The 19,050-nt window shown below is 51.7% G+C and overlaps 1 protein-coding gene and 1 long non-coding RNA gene across 5 annotated transcripts; one reads left to right on the top strand and one right to left on the bottom strand.

Moving 5' to 3' along the window:
• Positions 1-4,255: 4,255 nt before the first annotated feature.
• On the bottom strand, positions 4,256-17,010 carry IL1RN (interleukin 1 receptor antagonist). Of its 4 annotated transcripts, none has more exons than XM_059405621.1 (5): positions 16,870-17,010; positions 8,776-8,827; positions 7,408-7,496; positions 6,233-6,345; positions 4,256-5,096 (listed from the first exon to the last, which is right to left on the bottom strand). In XM_059405621.1, the coding sequence occupies exons 1-5, from the start codon at positions 16,877-16,879 to the stop codon at positions 4,884-4,886; spliced, it is 477 nt and encodes a 158-aa protein (XP_059261604.1). In that variant the 5' UTR covers positions 16,880-17,010; the 3' UTR covers positions 4,256-4,883. The 4 variants fall into 4 exon arrangements, with proteins under 4 accessions (XP_059261604.1, XP_059261603.1, XP_059261601.1 ...); XM_059405620.1 differs by lacking the exon at positions 16,870-17,010 and adding an exon at positions 8,970-9,027; XM_059405618.1 differs by lacking the exon at positions 16,870-17,010 and having other exon boundaries at positions 8,776-8,958.
• On the top strand, positions 9,122-12,151 carry LOC132021363 (uncharacterized). The gene is made up of 4 exons (XR_009405311.1): positions 9,122-9,198; positions 11,055-11,177; positions 11,479-11,598; positions 11,845-12,151. It is a non-coding gene; the product is annotated as an uncharacterized LOC132021363 (long non-coding RNA).
• Positions 17,011-19,050: the final 2,040 nt, after the last annotated feature.

Raw genomic sequence — 19,050 nt, 5'->3', positions numbered from 1 at the left:
ACCTTTTCCTACCTTCAACTCAAATTGAAATATAGTCAAAATATACCGCTGACTTGGTAAAGAGCCTCTCCCTGAAGGTAAGGATCATTCTCCCTCCTTTGCATTTCCAGATGCTGCCAGATGAGGCTCACTCTGAGGGAGCAGCTGGGAGGACTGGAATTCAGGAACCTTCTGGCCCAGGGGATCTTGACCTGGACATGCCCAGACCACCCGCAAACCAGTCTCTGGGGGTGGGGTCAGTTTTTTTTTTTAAAGCTCCACAGGTGAGGTGAATGAGAACCACAGACCTAGTCTCACCCCCTCCTTCTGTAAAGTGAGAACACCTCGGCCCAGAGAGGAGAAGGCTCTTGGCTGAGGTCACCCAGCTAGTTAGCAGGGAAATTCTGACTAGGCTGTGAAAGCCTTAAAGACTAGAGCCCTGTACTTTCAGTTTCAAAGTTTCAAATGAACTCTTCCCTGCTCCTGTGGTCTGACAGCGCAGGCAGGCCTCCAAGAGACAGAAAAGGCCACAGTCCTCTCCGAAGCATGCCCATCTTCCCCCCCTGAGCTTTGTTCTCCCAGCCGAGCCTCCCGCCTCTCAGTCACCCTCACTGCCTCAAGCACAGATATGTCACTTTCACATGCTGCCCAGGCCAGCCTGTCCTGAGCCCTAGGCGGTTGATTTGTTCACAGCAGACCGTGACCTGTTAGCTCCAAAGCCCACCTGAGACCAAACTCAAATATCTCCACAACCAATTGCTTTAAACATCACCCAAATAAGCAAGTTTGTAGCCATTTATGGCCAGCCTGCTTTGCATACCCCATGACACTGCTCCTAACATCTGCGAGCTGGGGATAAGCCCCAGGCCATAAAGACCCCAAGCTGCCGCTGTGCTTCGGAGCTCTCTGACCCAGAAATTCCTCACTGTGCTGCTGAGTGACATCACCTAGACATCCCCCGCCCCAAGTCCCAAAGTCCTCCTAAGTAGCAACTCTCTACTGCTCAGGAGAGACTTCTGAGGGCAGAAGCGCACCTGTCAAGGCCCCGCCCAGTAAAGCCCGGGTGCGCTGCTGCCACCTTGTGGCCGTTTCTTTTTCTTTGATGTGCTCCAAAATCTGCAACCTGCAACGCCCAGGGGTTGTTTGTTTGTTTGTTTGTTTGTTTTTCCCCTAGGCTTCTTTCTAAAACAATTTGAGGGGTTTAAAGGGGCAGGGGGTGGGAGGTTGGGGGAACCAGGTGGTGGGTATTAGAGAGGGCACGGATTGCATGGAGCACTGGGTGTGGTGCAAAAACAATGAATACTGTTATGCTGAAAATAAAAAAAATAAAGTAAAAAAAAAAACTTCTGTGGCCTAAGTTCCCTGTCTTCCCAAATTTTCTGACCCATGTAATACATGAGTTCCTACTTATATATCAATGGCCGATTCACTGCTTAATCTAATATCAATTGACCACCCTGGACATTCCAAGTGTTGCTTGAGGGACTTAGGATATGTCATAGAACAAAACAGATCAAAATCCCTGAGTGAGCTGGTGATGTTCTAGAAGGGGCTTAAAGCTTTTCTTCTCTCTCTCTTTTTAAAGATTTTGTTTATTTATGAGAGAGAGGGACAAGCAGACTCCATGCTGATCACCAAGCCCCACACAGAGCTCGATCTCACGACCCTGAGATCATGACCTGAGCAGAAACCAAGAGTCAGATGCTTCACTGACTGAGCCACTCAGGTGCCCCTAAAGCTTTTCCTCTCTTAAAGAACCCTTGAAGCCGGAGTGAGGAGGTCTTAAGAGGCGAGTTTTGGGTATCATCAGTGAGCTAGTGAGAGGGATGTTGAGGACATGAGTTGGGTTTATAATCATGAGAGTCGGTTTAACAAATGTTCCTGAGTTCATACACTGCACGAGCACTGCACTTTGAAGGAGACCTTCTTAAACTTGAACTTGCACTGAATCACCTGAGGACCTGCTTCAGAGGAAGATCCTAAGTTAGGAAGTCTGGCATGGGGCCTGGGGGTCTGCCTTTTACTCCCAAATGCTGCTGCTGCTGCTGCTGATGATGATGATGATGATACTGATCTCGGAACCACACCTGGAGCAGGAAGGCTTTGAAGATTCCCTTGAGCCCTGACTCTTAGAAAACAAGTGACAGTAATACTACCACAGTAATATGGCAAAGCTTCAGTCAGGCTTTCGCTATCACCTGCATTTAGAGAGGAGGAAACAGAACCTCCAAGACATTAACTCGCTTGTGCGGGAGTGCACGTTGCCAACGGGAGAGCCGGAACACTCGAGAGCCCGTGCACTTGATTGTCTGCTCCCTTGCCTCTTACTTAGCTACGACTGGCTGCTTGATTTGATCGCATGAGGAGTCCAAACCTCAAGTTTCCCTTCTGTCAGCAGAGGGCAGGATGGCAGTAGGGCCCCACAAGTGTTGTTGCTGTTGTTGCCATTAAGCCCTGAAGGGTTTTCTGCCCTGAACGTCCCCCTTTCGCAGGGACTAAAAATCTACCAGCTGCTGGGATCCTTCCCTGATGCACAGCACTGCTCCCATACCGGCTCATTTTATCCCACATCATACCTGGGGAGCAGGTGTGTGGCTTCTTCCATCTTCCACGGGAGTAAGAGACGGCTGACCCAAGGGTGGACTTCTCTGAGGAGCTGAGATCTAGAGATAGTAAATATTTTCTCCAATCGGTGGCCTTTTAACCGATTGAACTTAGTTATTAGCAGTGAAATCTCCTCTTCCAGCCAAGTGGTGCGCGAAGTCCAGCTGGGGAAGCGGAGAGGAGCAGAGGGCTCGGCTGGAGCCAGGTTCGAGACCTGCAGCCCCGCCTCGTGGCCTAGCTTTGTTGAGCTCTGTTTCCCGGACCTTGGAGGCAAGTGCCAGGAGTGCTGTTTGCAAACCCTGTCTCAGTCAGCTCTCTCTAGGAACAAGGAGCAGCAGGCCTCAAGGACAGAGGCCACCCAGTCGGGTCTGACTCGAGGGCTCCAGAGACCAAGTCCAGAAGTCAGCAGAACCCGGGAGGGAGGAGGGACCACACTGGCAGCTGGCCTGGCTGGTAGCCGAGCCAGGTCCGAGGACGATCTTAAGTTCCTACACCTCGAGGGGCCAAATTCAATAGTCTACCCGGCGATCTCATTATTTCCCAGTGCTCCCTTTCCTCACTCCCCAGAGGGGCAAGGCTTTTCTTTTTTTAGATTTTGAAATTGTGAAATATAGCATACACCCAGAAAACCACCTAACCGCAGCCAAGAGATAGAGTGTCGTCTGGATCCTAAAAGCCTCCGGGTGCTCCCATCTGACCCTCTGTCTCCCAGGGGATCACCCAGCCGCCCCGCTTTCGGACACAGCCCGTCCCTGCTTCTCTCTCTGTTTTCACCCCCTGTCTGCACACCCCTCCCTGCAAAGGCTGAGTTTGTCCTGTTTTAGCTTTATATCCACAGACTCGCGCTCCAGGAGCACTTAATGTGACTCCCATTGTGACTCCCGCAGCCCCCGTCATGTGGTCAAGGTGCACCTCCCTGTGGCACGCAGCCGACTGCCGTTCACCCGCTTTCTGTGCTTTATATGAACATACACAATGTCTGTATTCATTCCTCGGTGATGGGTGTTTGGATGGTTTTCTGTTGGCGGCTATCGTGGACAGTGGTTCTACCCACCTTCCTGACAGGGAGATCCGCTCTCACAGATCCAGAGAGAGTGAGGCCCAAGGAGGAAAGGATTCTCAGAAGAGAGGCAGCCAGGCCTAGCCCCCAGGGTGAGAAAGGCCCCTTGGCTTCCTTGTTTCCCAGGCTCTCCACGCACCAAGCCTGGCGAGGCCAAAGACATAGCCAGCAGAGTAGGTACATTTTCAAGATTTTATTGTAAAACAGAGCTTCAGTCACAGGGAGTAGCAGACTTTCTACTCTGCACACATAACACACATTCAGTGAGCATACGCCGAGGGCCAAACACAGCCAGGTCATGCTCCCTGCTCTCAGGAGCTCAGAATCTGGGGCTCTGGGCTGGGAGACAGATGGACACAACCGTCCTTGAACAAGTCTCAGAGCGTCCGAAGTGCTAAAATAGTCCAAGAGCAATTCCTCCCTCCCAGGAGACCTGGCCCCAGGGAAGCCAAAGTTGTGCACCCTGGGAGCTGGGAGCTTCTGATGGGCGGGCTGGGGGAGGAAAAGCGGGGGCCGCTGTACAAGGCCTGGAGTGGAGATGGTGCCGGGCCTGGGCAGTGGGAGCCAGATGTGAGGAACGTGACAGAAAGAGAAAAACTAGGGACCAGCATAACAAACTAATTTCTCATTTTTGCAGGTTAGGGTGTTACAAAAATAAGACAGGGAAACCAAAAGGGAGAGCTCCTTTCCCCCTCCCCCGCCCCCTTTCCAGAAAGGCCACAGTCTCTAAATAAAGGACTCTCTTTCAGACTGGATGCAGTTGGCTTAAAAGAAAAAGGAAATCCTTGTCCTCCATTGTGGCACAGACTCTGTGAGTTTTCCTCACAGAACAGCCTCAGTTTGCAAAACAAGGCTTGGCAGGCAGCGTGGGGCGTGAGGGATCCCTCGAGGGCGAGGGAGAAGGACAAGGAGTCATGGCGGGCAGAGCGGAGGGCCGGCTGGCCGAGCAGCCTGGCTTCCATCCGGAAGGCACAGGCCCCACTCGAAGGCCTGGAGCAGGGCTGTGGCTTGAGCTGCACGTTAGAAAGACTACCATGGAGGCAGCATCGAGGTCACTTAGCTGAGGGGCTGGCGACAGAGTCCTGTCACGGGAGCTCTCAGCCATCCTTCCGAGGGCCCACCCCACCAAGGCTGCCCCTCCCAGCCCCCGCGACAACCAGGAGGCCGCGGGCAGCGTGGTGAGGTGTCTGTGGAGTCATCGATGTGCTGGGCATGGGGCAAGTGCGGCCTGGTCCCACCACTAGTCTTTCTGGAAGTAGAACTTGGTGACCGTCCTGGCCTCTTCGGGGGTGTTGGTGAAGCTGACGGGCCGGTCGGCCTCAAGTGCTGTGCAGAGGAACCAGCCGGGGCAGGCGGCAGACTCGAAGCGGGTGGTGGGGCCGCTGTCCGAGAGGATGAAGGTGAAACGCTTGTCTTGATCCTTGCTCTTACTCAGGTCGGTGATGTTAACTGCCTGGAGGCCAAGACAGGAGCAGTGAGGGCTGGGGAGCCCAGGGATCCGTGCTGCCTCCCTCCCCCTGCTCACACTTGGCCACTGGCTGGCCTAGAGAAGGAGCTGGAGAAACACTGACCAGGGACCCCTGCAGCTGGCCATGTGTCCCGGGCTGTCTGGGACAGCAGTGACACAAAGAGGCTGTCCCACAGTCACGCCTTGACTTTGGGGAATCTGGCCGCTCTAGCCTTGGGCCAGGACATTTGGTAAACACATGGCGTCTTCAGCAGAGGGCAGTGCACATGGAGGCTGGAGTTCTCTCCTGGCCTGAGCCTCTGGCAAGAGGGCATGGCGATGGGGGGTGGGCAGAGGTCAGCACAGCACGTTGGGCACAGTACACACAACGTCCTCCTCATCCCCCCTCCACACGGAGTAGTCGCCCTCTGAAAGAATGCCCCTGTCCTGCGGTCGGGAGAAGGGACGGTGCCCCAGTTAGTTCCAGCCACTCACACTGAGTAAAGATCCTGACCCACAAGCCCCTGAGGCAAAGCCATCTCTTCCCCTTCACACTGCAGGGAGCAAGGAGCACAGGGCCCCAGATGGGATGCCAGTGGGTGGGTTTGAGTAAATAAGGATTAGAAGAGAAAGGTCTTGAAGCTTCGCTTCCTTGGGAAGAGGGCAAGTCCAAGTGGATCAGGGGCCTTGGGCAGGAGAGTGCCACACAGAGAATGGGGCCTCCAAGGCAACCATGCTTCCCAGTCCCCTCCCTTCTCGAGACTAGACTTAGCCCCACGCCTGGCTTCAGCCAATGGGATGTGAGCTGAATGATGTCAGTGAGGGTTTGATACACATTTGCACACGGAGGCTGGTCTTTGTGGAATAATCTGGCTTGGAAGCCAGCAGCCATGCTGTGAGGAGGCCCACGCTGACCTCGGGAGAGCATGCGGAACAGCAGCCTGGGGAGTGAGAAGCCATCATCTCCCCCCACCCCCAGCAGAACTCCTCGCTGATGCTGCTGCGGGAGGCACAGGAGCTATGCCAAGCGGAGCACACAGCCCGCTGCACCTGCCTCATCAACCCCAAGCCCGAGAAAGAGCCTACTGCCATTGTTCCAGCTATGGGGTTTGGGGTGGTTGTTATCTGAGATGGGTCCTTACCTCCAGCTGGAGCCTGGTCTCATCGCCAGACTTGACACAGGACAGACACAGCTTCCCCCCATGGATCCCCAGGAACACGGTATGAGGCTCGATGGGCACCACATCTAACTTCTCTGGGGAAGAGCAGAAGGCAGGGTCAGGTTGCACAGAGAGAAGGAGGCAGCCCAGACTCTCCCAGGAGATTTTTCTGTCTCCCCCCACTGCCCACCCACCAACTAAACCCCGAAGGTCAGAAGGACAGGAAAGCCCCATCTTCCTGGTCTGCCTTCAAACAGAAGATCAAACCAAGTAGTCTCTGTGTTACTCTTCAAGGACTGTGTTGCCTAGATTCTGCTCTGTGTGGTTCCTGTCCTTTTTTCTACCCAGGACATCTGTGCTCCAGGTCTCCAGGGGTGCAGGAAAATAGCACACTGGGCCCTAGGGCTTGGTCTACAGGCACCTGGGTGACTTTGAACCTGCCTCTTGGCCTTGGTAGTCTCTGAGCCTTCACACAGCAGTGAGAATCTCAGCCTTCCTGTGCTTCGGCATGTTCATCAGGAGAATTAACAGAAGGACAGGAAAGGCCAGTCTTATACTCTTTTAGGGCAAGGCAGGGAGCTGAGAACAAGGGGACGGGGCAGGGTGGGAGCCATCCCTTGTGCCAAGTCAGCCAACAAGGATGTGAAAACATCCCAGGAAGCTCATGCTCAGAGACTCTCTCATGGCACCATCATGCCGGCCTCATTTCCCTGAAGGAGAAACTGAGGGATGGAGTGGGGGAAGCCTGCCCAAGCTCATGGAGCTTGTTTAGAACAAGGACCAGAACATGGCTGATGTGGTGTCCGAGGATAAGGGACAGAACCCAGATTTAGATGTGGTGGGTTCGTTTTGGGTGGTAGTTAGGATCTGAACAACATAGGAACATGGAAGCCTTCATAGTCATGGAGGGAAAGGGAGCACCTTGCTTTCTGTGCCCTCTCCCTGCCAGCTGTGGCCCTGTGACACCGTGCCAGCAGGTGGGGGCTCCAGAACTAGATAACTCTCCTACCCTCCTGAGGCTGGCCAGGCCTCCCCCAGCCACAAAGATCCAGCGAGAATTAGGACTTTGAACCGAAGGTTTTGGGGAGCAAGCCACAGACTCCAGGCCAACATGACCCAGGACCCATAAAGCATCCACTCTCCTGGCAACCACTCACCTTCCAATTTAGTATTTGATCCTTGCAAGTACCCAGCAACCAGCTGGTTGTTCCTCAGGTAGAAGGTCTTCTGGTTAATATCCCAGATTCTGAAATGCAAAAGCCCCCCACTATGGTGAACAACCTCTGTATGCCCAGTCCTGTGCCTCCCCCCACTCTTCCTGTGTCCCCCAGAGCTCACTGAACCTGCATTCAGCTTTCTGATACAGGTGTGGTGCTTTAGCCCAGCCCTGGCATGGAGGAGACGCTGAGGTCTACATGGACGAAGAGGAGGCCCAGCTGTCACCTCTCGAAAGCAGTGTACCCACATTCTACCATGGTAGCCACCAGCCACATGTGGCCATCGAGCCCTTGGTGAAGGGCTGAGAGCCAAGCTTGCATAGCCCCAACCTGAACACGGGCCCTCTGTGCCCTGCTGCCCACCTGTGTGACCTTGGAACTGTGCCTCATCTCCTCACAAGTGAAGTGTGGCAACCAATGCCCGTAACATCGGGTGACTTTGGGGAGCTCATGAGCTCAGTGAGGGATGGCTGGACAAAATGTAAAAATCGGACCTTTCCAGATTCTTCTGAGCTCCTGGATGAGTCTCCTACTAGAGACCTCGAAGTGCATCTCCTGGAGCCCCCAGTCAGTAGGAGGAGGCAGAGGCAAAGCCCATGAAGAAGTTCCCATGTCTAGAAATGCACACACATACACACATGCACAGAATCCCAAACTGCATCTTAAGCCAGGGAAACTCGATTCAAGGGTGAAGTCACCCTGGTGTGGCTTAGTCCCAGAATGTTACAGAACAGAGGGCCCATGGGGACAGAGCCATAGCCTGTTGATTTTACAATGTTGGTGACATCTCACAAAACTCCTGGCCCAATTTTTTTAAATCACAGTCATGCTCAGGGGCTCTTTGATCTTCACAACAACCCAGTAAGGCAGGCAGAGGGTTATCCTTAACCCCATGTCACAGACAGGGAAACTGAGGCCACAAAGGAGCGGGGTCCTCCATCATGTCCACACGGACCCACAAGGCTGGCTGGCAGTCTGGGCCTCCGGGCTGTGCACCGCCCACAGCGGGCCTCCCTCTGGCTGCCTTGCCCAGCCAAGAGCCTCAGCATGACTCCATGGCTGTCACTCACTGAGTTGCCAGAGTCTCCGGGACAATCAGTCAGGCCTCTGGCCAAGTTTTGCCCATCTGAGATATTCTGAGACACACTCCCTAAAGACCATGGATGTGGCTCCCCTTTCCTGAATAAGGGACCTCCCTTTCCAGCCCAAACTCAGATCGCAGTCACCGTGGTGGCCAGTGGCCCCCCACGGCCAGTAGTGGCTCCATTTGCCTGTCCGTCCACCATGCCTTCGCAGGGGCGGCCTTACCTGAAGACTTGCATCCTGCAAGGTCTCTTCCCCGAGGGATGGCAGGCTATCTCTGAATGGAACAGGAAAAGGAGGAAAGAGATCAGGTAACTGAGGGGATACCTGCAGGTGTCCATTCTGCAGCCACAGCGAGGCAACACGACACTGCCATTTCGAGCCCCGAGTTGCCGCTTATAAAGAAAATAGTCACTCACCCAAGCCGCCCTGTCCTACTCTGAGAAACGGAAATGCCCTCATATTTCCAAAATGAGAAACCCTTGTTGTTGTCACTTTCAACGGTGCTGAGTGTCGCAACGGGGTGTCGTAACTGATTCCCTCCCCTTTTCCCCCGTGCAATTTCCCCAAAATTAAGATTTCTATTTCCCCTTCACTGAGTTCCTGGGAAGAGCGCGATGAAAACTGACTCCCTCATTGGCCTGACAGGTATCCTGAGACTGTTTATTGACCTTTTTAAAAATAGATATAAGGGGAAAAAAATAGATTTAAGTAGAAAAATCCTCCTTTCTAACAAGCCAAGTGGTGGGGCCCTTCGGCACACAGAACAGTCTCATGACACTTTGTGTTCTTTGAAGGATGGACAGCCGTGCTGGACTCTGGACCAGGGACTAGCAAACATTCTGTAAAGGACCAGATAGTAAATATTTTAGGGTTTGTCTCTGTCATGATTTCTCAGCTCAGCTATTGTCGCTTAAACAGTGATAGGTGATCTGTAAATGACAAGCCAGTTACCTTCTAACACAATTTACAAATACAGGGCATTTCTGTTTTTCAGAATAGGACAGGGCAGCTTGAGTTTTTGTTGAAGTTGTTTTTTGGCTGCATTTGGCTTGAAGTCCGCTGATCCCTGCCATGGAGTCAGTTTCCTGAGAGGTGTTTCAACCTCAGCTCTCTCTCTGGGATCCACGTCTTTAAAGTATGGTCTTGGAAAAATGGGGTCAACTTAACTCTTGGACAGATGGATCCAGATTTCACCTCTGCCACTTGCCATTTGCTACCCATGTGACCTTGAACTTCTCGGGGCTCTGCCTCTACCCCTTCTGCCTCAGTGCCCAGAGTGGGGTTGATCATGTCTTCCTCTATGGGTGAAAAGAGGGAGGAAGGAGGAGGTAGGAAGGAAAAGAGAAAGGAAGAGAGGAAGGGAGACAGGAAGGAAGAAATTCCAGCCTGCAGTGAGCACACATAAGCATTAACTTCTTCCCTTACTACGTTCTAGAAGTTAGGAAAAAGGTATGCATATTCCCATTTATGGATGGCAAGAGCATGGACAGGGCTTTACGTAATCAGAGGGCCCAGCGTTAATGCAGAAGCACAGATTACACCATTGGAGAACTGGGTGGGAGCTCGGCAGTGGTCTTACCTACCCTATCATTGTCTTGAAGAACATTCAGAAAGACCCAAAGAGGGAAAGGGACCTGCCCAAGGTCACACAGAGCATTAACAGCAAAGGTACGCCTAAGAATCTGGGTCCCCAGACCCCCAGCCAGTGGTCATCCTGTTCAACAGCTGATCTTGATGAGTCTGACTTTATTTTTAACCAACAAATCAGTGTCATTGTCCAAATGAGGTCAAAATCCTTCAAAGAGGATGGCTACATTGTATAGTTGAAAGTTGCTAAAAGAGTCGATCATAAAAGTTCTCATCACAAGAAAAAAGATACTTTTATAACTATGTATATAAAACAGATGATAGGTGAAAACAGCTATGTTGTATACCACTAATGTTATATGTCAATTATACTTTAATTAAATATAATTTAATGTTATATGTCAATTATATCTCAATTTTTTTAAAAAATTAATATGTTATATGTCAATTACACCTCAATTTTAAAAGATTTTTTAAAATGAAGGTTACATATGAATTTCTCATATCTTTAAAAAACTCTTTCAGAGCAAATGGAATATTTCTGCAAAAATTGTATCACTTCTCTGGGTGATTACTTTGAGGGACAAAGTGACTTGTACTTGTCCCCTCGGTCCTCACAAGATGAGTGACCTTGAGGAAGGCGTTCGCCTTTGAAACACATGCAAGAAAGAATATCTACCTTTGAGGGCCAAGGGGGAGTTCTGTTGGTTTGGGGGAGGGCTGGCTGGAGGATGTGATGGGTAAGAACCTGCTTGATTATTTGCCACATTCATTCAGCATTTGCTGAATAATTTCTGGAACACCTACGAATCATCAGGGGCCTAAACTGGTCACCACCCCTGCTGAGAGGGAAGGCAGCAAGCCCCCACTGTGGTAAGTTCTCTCCTTCTTGTCTTTTAATGCCACTTCCGAAGCCCTCCTTGATATCACCCCAGCACCCCTTGAAAAACATCCCTGGAGACTGAAGAGGAGGATGACTTGCCCAGGGGGCGCCAAGGGGCTCCGTCCTGCCTGCCTGCCCTCAGACAGCATTCCAGGTGAAGGTCCCACCCACACTGTGGCTCCTGGGTAAATGCTCCCCTGTCTCCAGCCCAAATTCAGAGAGACAGATTTCTCCCAGAGAGCAGAACCCTGAGTTCTCCACCTTTGCTGGAGAAGTGGCCTAGCAGGCCTTTCCAGGTGGGGAGGAGGGAGTCCCTAGGGCCAGGTTGAGAAGTCAGGCTGACCTGGGGCTGCCCTCTCCCATGCCACTTAGGAGCTGGGCCACCCACGCCCTGTTCTCTTGTCTGCAGTTTCATTATCCATTAGACCGGGTTGATAATTGAGGCCTTGTCACAGGTTCCGTGAGGACTGAGATGTTGCACACAGTGTACTCAACCCTGACCCTGGCACGCAGCAGATACTCACACAATGGAAAGCTATTGCGTCTGCCTCTTCGCCCCACGTAAAGTGGGAAAGGTCAGTCACAATGCCCTTAACCCCATCCACCCTGCTCGGCTCACCGGGCTGGACTCCAGAGGGGAGGCCCTCACCGTCTGGGCTGGGGGAGGAAGTGAGCGGGGGACCTGAGGCTCCTCCCCTCTCCTCACGCTTCTGGCCACAATTCCACTCTTGGTTCCGTCTTATCAAAAATAGTTGGTGTCCCTATGATTTCTGCCCACAGGAAATCTCTGACTAAACTTATTCTCGGTTCTGGGTGCTCAGCCCCTCACTCTAGTTCCCGAATTCAGTTCGATGACCACACCGCGTTGCGGACCCTGCCTTCCCACTCAGACCTTGTGCTCTCCCTGTGAGCTTAAGGCAGCAAACGACATCGAGTGCCTTCTACATGTTGAGCCCTGCCCTGCCCTGGTAACAGCAGAAATGACAAAGGCCCACTCAGAGGGAAATAGGACAACCATGTCCTCGGAGTGACACTCGACAAGCTGTACTGGGACCAAGCCCTGGCCCACTATTGGTGCCTTTAGGGCACCATCCACATAGGAAGGGTTCAATAAATGCTATTTCTCAATCTCAGCTAATTGCATCCCTCAGTTCTAGGATTGCCATCTGCTTCCTTTTCTGGGGGGGGGGGGGTAATGGTTTCTGCCAAAAGTTTCAGTCTTGTCTTTTGAATCCTTGGACATAGTATTCATGGTTCTTGTAAAGCCTATGCCTGCTCAAGGCGTTATCTGAATCCCTGCTGCGTGTCCTTCTGGAATCCGCTTCTGTCTGGTGCACAGGTTGTCTTGCGTATGCCTGGCTGCTTTCTATTGACTGCTGGGCACGGTAGTATAACAAACATTGTAGAGGTCATTTGAGGCCCTGGACATATTGTCTTTATCTAGAGAGGATTCCCTTTTGCTTCCCCTGGGCAGTGAGGCTGGGGGTGCTTCCGGGTGACCTTCCCCCCAGCAGGCTTCCAGTGGTCACAATGGAGCATCAAGAACTAGGCAGGTTACTCCATTTCTGTTCAGTCCTGGTCCTTAGGGTCCCAGCCCAGACCTGGCGTGTTTATCAGGGCCCCTTCTCCTCAGTGGGAGATAAAACACAAATTTTATCCTCTCCTACCCCCTGTCCAACCCCATAAGACTGTCCAAAACTCAGCTGGGGCTTTTGAAACCAGAAAATGTTTCCTGGGCCAAAAGGCCTCCAGGCTGACCTCCACCTGTCAGGGCCTCTGCAGTACTTCAAAGCCCTGGTCATTCTTTGATGCCATCTGATTATTTCGAAATATATTTTGCTAGCTTTGCTGGTTATCACAGCAGGCATTTTGGCCCTGGGCCAGATGTGGAGCCCGATGTGTGTTTTTTGAGTTGTATTTTTCAGGATGGCAGAGTCCAAACAGAATTTGGGGGTAGGGGCAGAAGTCGTGAAAAAGTCTGGGCAGAAGTCTGAGGAGGAAGGGCCTTTAATGCTGCACCAAGGGGCAGGGAATTTATCTTAAAGAACCTGGAACCAGAGGGTGACACTGTCAAATTTCTTTCATTAAGATCACCCTGGGGCCCGTGGACAGATAGATGAGACCTGGTGTGTGATCTGGGGCCACTGAGCCTGAAGGCAGGGCTGTGCTGTGCTGGTCCATGTGGACAGCTGGCTTCTCCAAAAAAGTTCCCATTAGTTAGTAGCTTTTGCTGGTTTCTCTGGGATAAACACTCCCTCCGTGGATGATCCCAAGCCACCAGCAGGACCATGCTGAATGCAGAACTGGGAAGAGATGCTCACAAGCGGATCCTGCCGGCTCCGGCACCCCACAGAGATGGGGAGATCTGACAGCTCTTGGTCCTTCTTGGGAGAGAACATCTTATTTCCCAACTCCAATCTCTCCCTGCCTCAGCCCAGCAGCTCAGCCCCCAGGTCCCATTCCCCTCACAGCCAGCGGTCCGTCCCAACAAATCCAGTTCACCAGGACACCTCAGTGAACCTTGGTGTAAACGTTTCCAACTGTGTCTGCTGGCCTGCAGGCAGGTCACACAAACAGCATTCATCATAATTTAAGCAGCCGGCTTTGGGCGGACAGATGTGCACCTTAATTTGCAACAGCTCGATCTCACGTTTAGATCCTTCAGCCAACTCCTGCGTACGTGAGCGTCACAGCACACAGCACACAGCACACATGCCCAAACTTCGGAAATTTTTACTAAGATAATGGTACAAAGTCTCTGGTTACTCTTTCCAAGAGCTGAGTAAATATATCAGTACAAATAGGAGGAGGACAGGCAAACACCAGCTCACATCTTCTCTTGTCAGTTTCCACCTGCTGAGACCTGCCCTGTAACCAAGTCCATTTTTACGAAACCCAGGAGCTTGTGAGAAGCTGCCCACGGCGACAGGCCAGGTTTGGAGACAGAGGTTCTCCCAGGTGTCTTGGCCCACCTGAGTGCCCTCCTGGCCTGGGGACGGTTGTTGGGAGATTGTATATAAAGTCAACTGTTATCAGTCTCGGCTTCACAAGAAGCATGCTCCCGTCCTGGTCCAAATGGCAAACTTACTGTGGATCTTGTACAAGTTTCCAAGTCTTCCAAGATAGTTTTTGCTCCAGCAGTTCTGGGTCTGATATGGATCTGAACCGAAAGCCATTCTTTATCTGCTTATCTGGTCCTTCTAGAGGCACATGTTTGTTCCTGCCTTCTTGGTTTTGGTGACCAGCTTCATAAGGCAGCTAGCTTCTCCAAAGGCAGGTGGAGAGGGAGAGGGAGCGGGCCAGGAACTGGGGGAGGGCACAGCTGGGTTTCTTACCTTCTGCGCTTCGGGCTCAGGCTGTGTGCTCTTTCTTTTCCATGGATCTCACTTAGCCCTCATGACAACTGCGGCAGGTGGGTATCTTTACACCCACTTTCAAGGCGGGTTTATACTTACACTCACTTCACAGAATAAGAAATCAAGGCTCAGAAAGATTAAATCACTTGCCCCAGATGGTGGCTGAGGCAGGATTTGAACCCAGCTCTTGAATCCCTTCCCATACACCAGTCCTGCCAGAAAGGCAACTGACCTCTTTCCTCTCTGCTTCATTGCACAGGGAATAGAAGCAGAAATTACATTCGCTCTTACGGCGTTCCTTTTGATTGGAACTCATGTCTTCTAGAGAAACAATTTATTCCACAATTGCTTGGAAATTTTAGGAGTTTGTTTTTTTGGTAGTAAGGAAAGGAAAGCTCCTTTTGGAGCTTAACAAGAAAGCTCTATAACTGACTTTGGACTAAGGTGGCCATTTGCCCGGTTTTTCCAGAACTTTCCAATGTTAGTATGGAAAGTCCTGCATCTCTGGAAAGCTGAGATGATTGGTCACCCTATAATACAAATCCTAAAAAGGTGCTCATACCATCTGGTGGCTAGTACTGCAAATTGCAGGCGCGATTAGCTGCCCATCATTGTGTCCTACCCAGCAGAGATGTGATTCATTTTATTAGATAGATACGTAGGTAGATAAAGCACACAAGAACCAAAAGCCTTAGGCTTCCATGCAGGAAAAGAGACCACAGCAGATGCAACATTGGTCAATCACTCCCCTTTGGATCAAGTTAATTTTTAATTTAGCCATTCACACTTCCTCCAACTATGTAAATCAAAATAGGTCTGCCTCCTGTAGCTCCACATTGGTTTCAAACTTAGGCTATAAAAAAGGAGTTTCTCTATCATTATCACTGCCTCCACCTTTACATCCTCTTCCTCCCGCCTCACCTTCACGCACCTTGGCTGTGAGGTCAGTGGTGTTAGAGAGGAGGAAGAGGGCCAGTGAGAGAAGTTCCATGTCCCAGGTGCACACTCAACTTGGTCCTTGCTCCTCAGTCCTCGAGCTCCCAGACCTTGAGGCAAACCCTAAATCTCTCCATGGTCTCCATAGTCTCCCTTCTCGGAGCCCTGCTCCTTGGCCTCCCAGAAAACATGGTGTCTTCACTGGGCTTGCACGCCCTCGTCTCCTGAACTCGAACTTACTCAGCGCCTACCATGTGCCAGTTGAAAATACTTCAAAGTGGACTGTTTTTAAGCATAAAGGTTCCTTCACATTCTATCACTGTCTGGTTCTGGGAATGGTGTCCTCTTTACACATTTGAAAGAAGGGTAAGACCGTGGGCTGACAATTTAACCCACTCCACTGGAAATCGCCTCACCTGCCGAGGGAAAGGGGAGGATTTGCTGCTCTTGGAAAAACTGCTTGTGGTTTACAAAGTCCTTCTTCCTGCATGAGCTCACTCAGTCTCTGCATCCAAGAGCACAATAGGGTGGTATGGAACAGACCATCTGCAGTGGACCCCAGCTCCTCCCCTTAGCGTGGCTGTCTGGTCTTGGGCAAATTACTTAACCTCTCTGTCCAAGTTCCCACTTATGAAACAGTAAACAGTCTTAGTGCTTCCTCATAGGGTTGTGGTGAGGATTAGAAGAGATGGGTCATGTTAATTGCTCAGCGGAGCGCCTGGTCTGCCGGCTTATGGGAGAATTGGCTATGACCATGCCCATGAGACCCTGAGAGTTGGTCAGCTTCCTCTTGATACTGAGAAGAGGGAGACCCAGAAAGGAAAACAGTTCACCCATTCAAGGTCGAGCACAGAATTCGAAACTAGGTCTTCAGACTCCCAAGTTTAAGTTCTTTTCTCTGTGCCACACAGATCTTAAGCAGAGATTGCAAACCAGTAGCAGCCCACAGGTTGAATATTTTCTTTGCTCACTCTGTTGTTTCATTTAATCAAAATACTGCTGAAGGAAATTGGAATATCTGACTATTCCTGAAAAAAATGAGAAGTTCTGACCACCTGAGCCTGCACCCTCATGAGACAACCATCCGCTAGAACGAATCAGGTGTAGCCAAGGAATTCCGGCCCCTGCCCTTGCGTCTGACCCTTCAGATCTTGAGACCTGGTGCCCAATTCTGTCAGTGTTTCTCATTGAGTTCACATGGTTCTTTCTCCCACTGAACAGAAATATATCCCCAATTTCCACGTCTCTCTCACCAGTGGAAAATGACCAACAGACTCTAAGAGCTCCAGGATTTTTCTTGCAGCAGGTGTGCCCCCTCTGTCACCTGAGGGTCTGGCAGGCATTGGGCTAGTGTCCCCAGCCCCATAGCATCTGTGGGGCCTGCTGCTGCCTCCCCCTCAGCCAGGTCTCCCAGACAGGCCTGGAGCTACCTGCCCTTGACGTCTCCCTGGAAGCTTGCTCTTGAGAGTCTGAGAGCATTTGGTAAACACGAATGGTAGCTATTCCCTCCCCCACCATTTTTCAGATGGAAAAGTAGGAGTGAGAGAAACTTACCTGCAGCCATGGGAAAGGCCTGGTAGAATCCGCAGTCCTATGAGACCGTCCAGCCTCTGGCTCCAGACCAAGCTGCTGCACATAAAGGAGAAGCAGTGGGCACTACCTGTGCCACCACACCTCCCAGGGCGGAGCTGCTCCTTCCCTCCTGATTACCTGCAGAGAGGAAGAGGAAGGGCCTGTGCCTGGCTTTCACACACCCATGCAGGGCTCGCCAAGCCCAGCTTCCAAGAGGGTGACTCAGGCTAACAGAAGCCAAACTGGTTCTTATCTCTGTAAAGCCAGAGATCTCACACGAGGACCTGAGCGGGCTTAGTAAGGCTGGACCTTTATGCCCACCCCACTCTGGGCTCAAGCCGACTGCAGCCCATTCACGCGTGCATGTGCTCTTTCATCCAGACCACGTGGAATGACTTAATCCTGTGTGCCAGGCACTCTTCCGGGCACTGGGGGGAAAGCCAGATAAGGTCCATGATTATCTAATGGAGGAAGGCAGACAAGAAACTAGTAAACAAATACACTAACTTCGTAGGACAGTATGTGCTCCAGGGGAAATCAGAAGCATGCTCTGTTTTTGAGGGACTTAGGGATGCGCGCATGTTTTACATAAAGTGGAAGGGAAGGCCAGTCTGAGAAGGTGACTCGTGAACTGAGACCTGAGTGACGTCAAAGAAGGGTAAGAGTATCCCAGGGCAGGGAAGAGCAAACGCAAAGACCCTTGGGTGGGGATCTTCTTGGTTTATTTGGGGACCACGTGGAGGCTCATACAGTGGGGACAGGGCTAATGGAGCAGCAGGGTGTCCAACCCTTCTTCCAGTTCCCCTCAGGCTCCCCACCCCAGCAGCTGGCATGACACTGTCCACAAGGCTGGATACTCTCCCCACCTTCTCTCCAAGACCCTATGCCCTAAACTTTCTCTTTGCCTTTCTGAACTTGCTCTCTAGCTTCATGCCCCTGGATCCCACCATCAGGGAGCAGACAACTCAGGGATCCTTAAGACCATCTGGGTTGATGCATGAGGAGTAGTGACAAGGGCTTCCTTGACAAGCTAGAAGTCCCAGATCTTGTCCCCAGGCCTGCAGCTAAGCAGTTGTATGACTCTGGAAGTGTCCTTTAGAGCAGGAGCAGACTGGAGGAAGACATAGCATGCAGACTGTAAAATGCGTTACAAGTTGTAGCATTGAAACAGGCCTTTTCTCTAGACAGGGTTTAAGGGCACAGGGGAAGAAGAAAGTGAAGGAGCAGGCCAGCCTCCTGGCCACCTTCCAACCCGTCTCTTCTGTTGGAGAAGGGAATACCATGCTTACTTGCAGAAGGGGTCTCAAGGGGGGTCTGGGGGAGGGCTTCGCTTTCCCCTAACCCTGTCTCTGGGGCCTGGGCTCGTTCCCAGGGTCCCTCCACTCAACACACAGGGCCTGAGGTCGGCTGGGAGGTGCGGAGAGCCAGAGGAGAGCAGGGTGCCCTTCCCTGGGGACTCCTGACCGCCGGGACTTCCCACAGGGCCCTCACTTCCTGTTCTCTGCAGCCTTGGCTCATCAGCTAGAATGCCAAGGCCTCTGAGATTGGGCTGGGAATTTCTGAAGCAGTTTTCGTAGAGAAATGCCCATTTGCAAGCAAATCAGGAAGTTAATGTTGTAAACCTGGAAAGTTGGGCAGCAGGGGAACCTGCCTACACCGGCCATCGCTTCATCAAGATGAGGCCAAGTCAGTTAACATCGGGAAGACCACTCTGTGAGGCAGGTTCTCGTGCTTGGGGTTTCAGGTCCTGGCCTCACACACCACGTCTGAGTGATCTTGGAAGCATTGGTAAAATGAGAACACGACTGCTCCCCAGCTTGTGGGGTGGTTGTGAGGACTGAGCTAATAAGTGCTAAGAGTTAATGGCTGCTAATGGGTGCTTAGAGTTCAGGAAGCTAAGCTAATGGGTGCTTAGAGTTCAGAAATCATGCAAGCATTACCTGTTACTTCTGCAGAGCAAGGGTCTGAATTCTTCCTGGGGAGCTAACGGCCTGGTCAGTCTTCAGGCAGTAAGGAGATGGTAAACAAGGCTGCTAGTCAGGGCCGGGGATGGCATGTTGGTTGGTGCACTGGGCTTGCACTGGCCAGCTCTGACTCAGGGCACATCCAAGATGGAGGTCATCTCCACCCCACTAGCCTGGCCCACTCCAGAACTCTCCTCTC

This window comes from Mustela nigripes, chromosome 7 (assembly GCF_022355385.1).
Source record: "Mustela nigripes isolate SB6536 chromosome 7, MUSNIG.SB6536, whole genome shotgun sequence".
NCBI lineage: Eukaryota > Metazoa > Chordata > Mammalia > Carnivora > Mustelidae > Mustela > Mustela nigripes.
The sequence above is the reverse complement of the archived record's forward strand: the minus strand, read 5'-3'. Positions and strand labels throughout refer to the sequence as shown.

Bases quoted from the DNA above. Each gene is read 5' to 3' on its own strand.
- IL1RN (XM_059405618.1), bottom strand. From the start codon at position 8,891: ATGGACACCTGCAGGTATCCCCTCAGTTACCTGATCTCTTTCCTCCTT. The intron at 6,346-7,407 runs GTGAGTGGTTGC...GCTCTTCCCCAG, and splicing joins ATCAAATACTAAATTGGAAG to AGAAGTTAGATGTGGTGCCC. The intron at 5,097-6,232 runs GTAAGGACCCAT...CTTGGCCTCCAG, and splicing joins AGACCAGGCTCCAGCTGGAG to GCAGTTAACATCACCGACCT.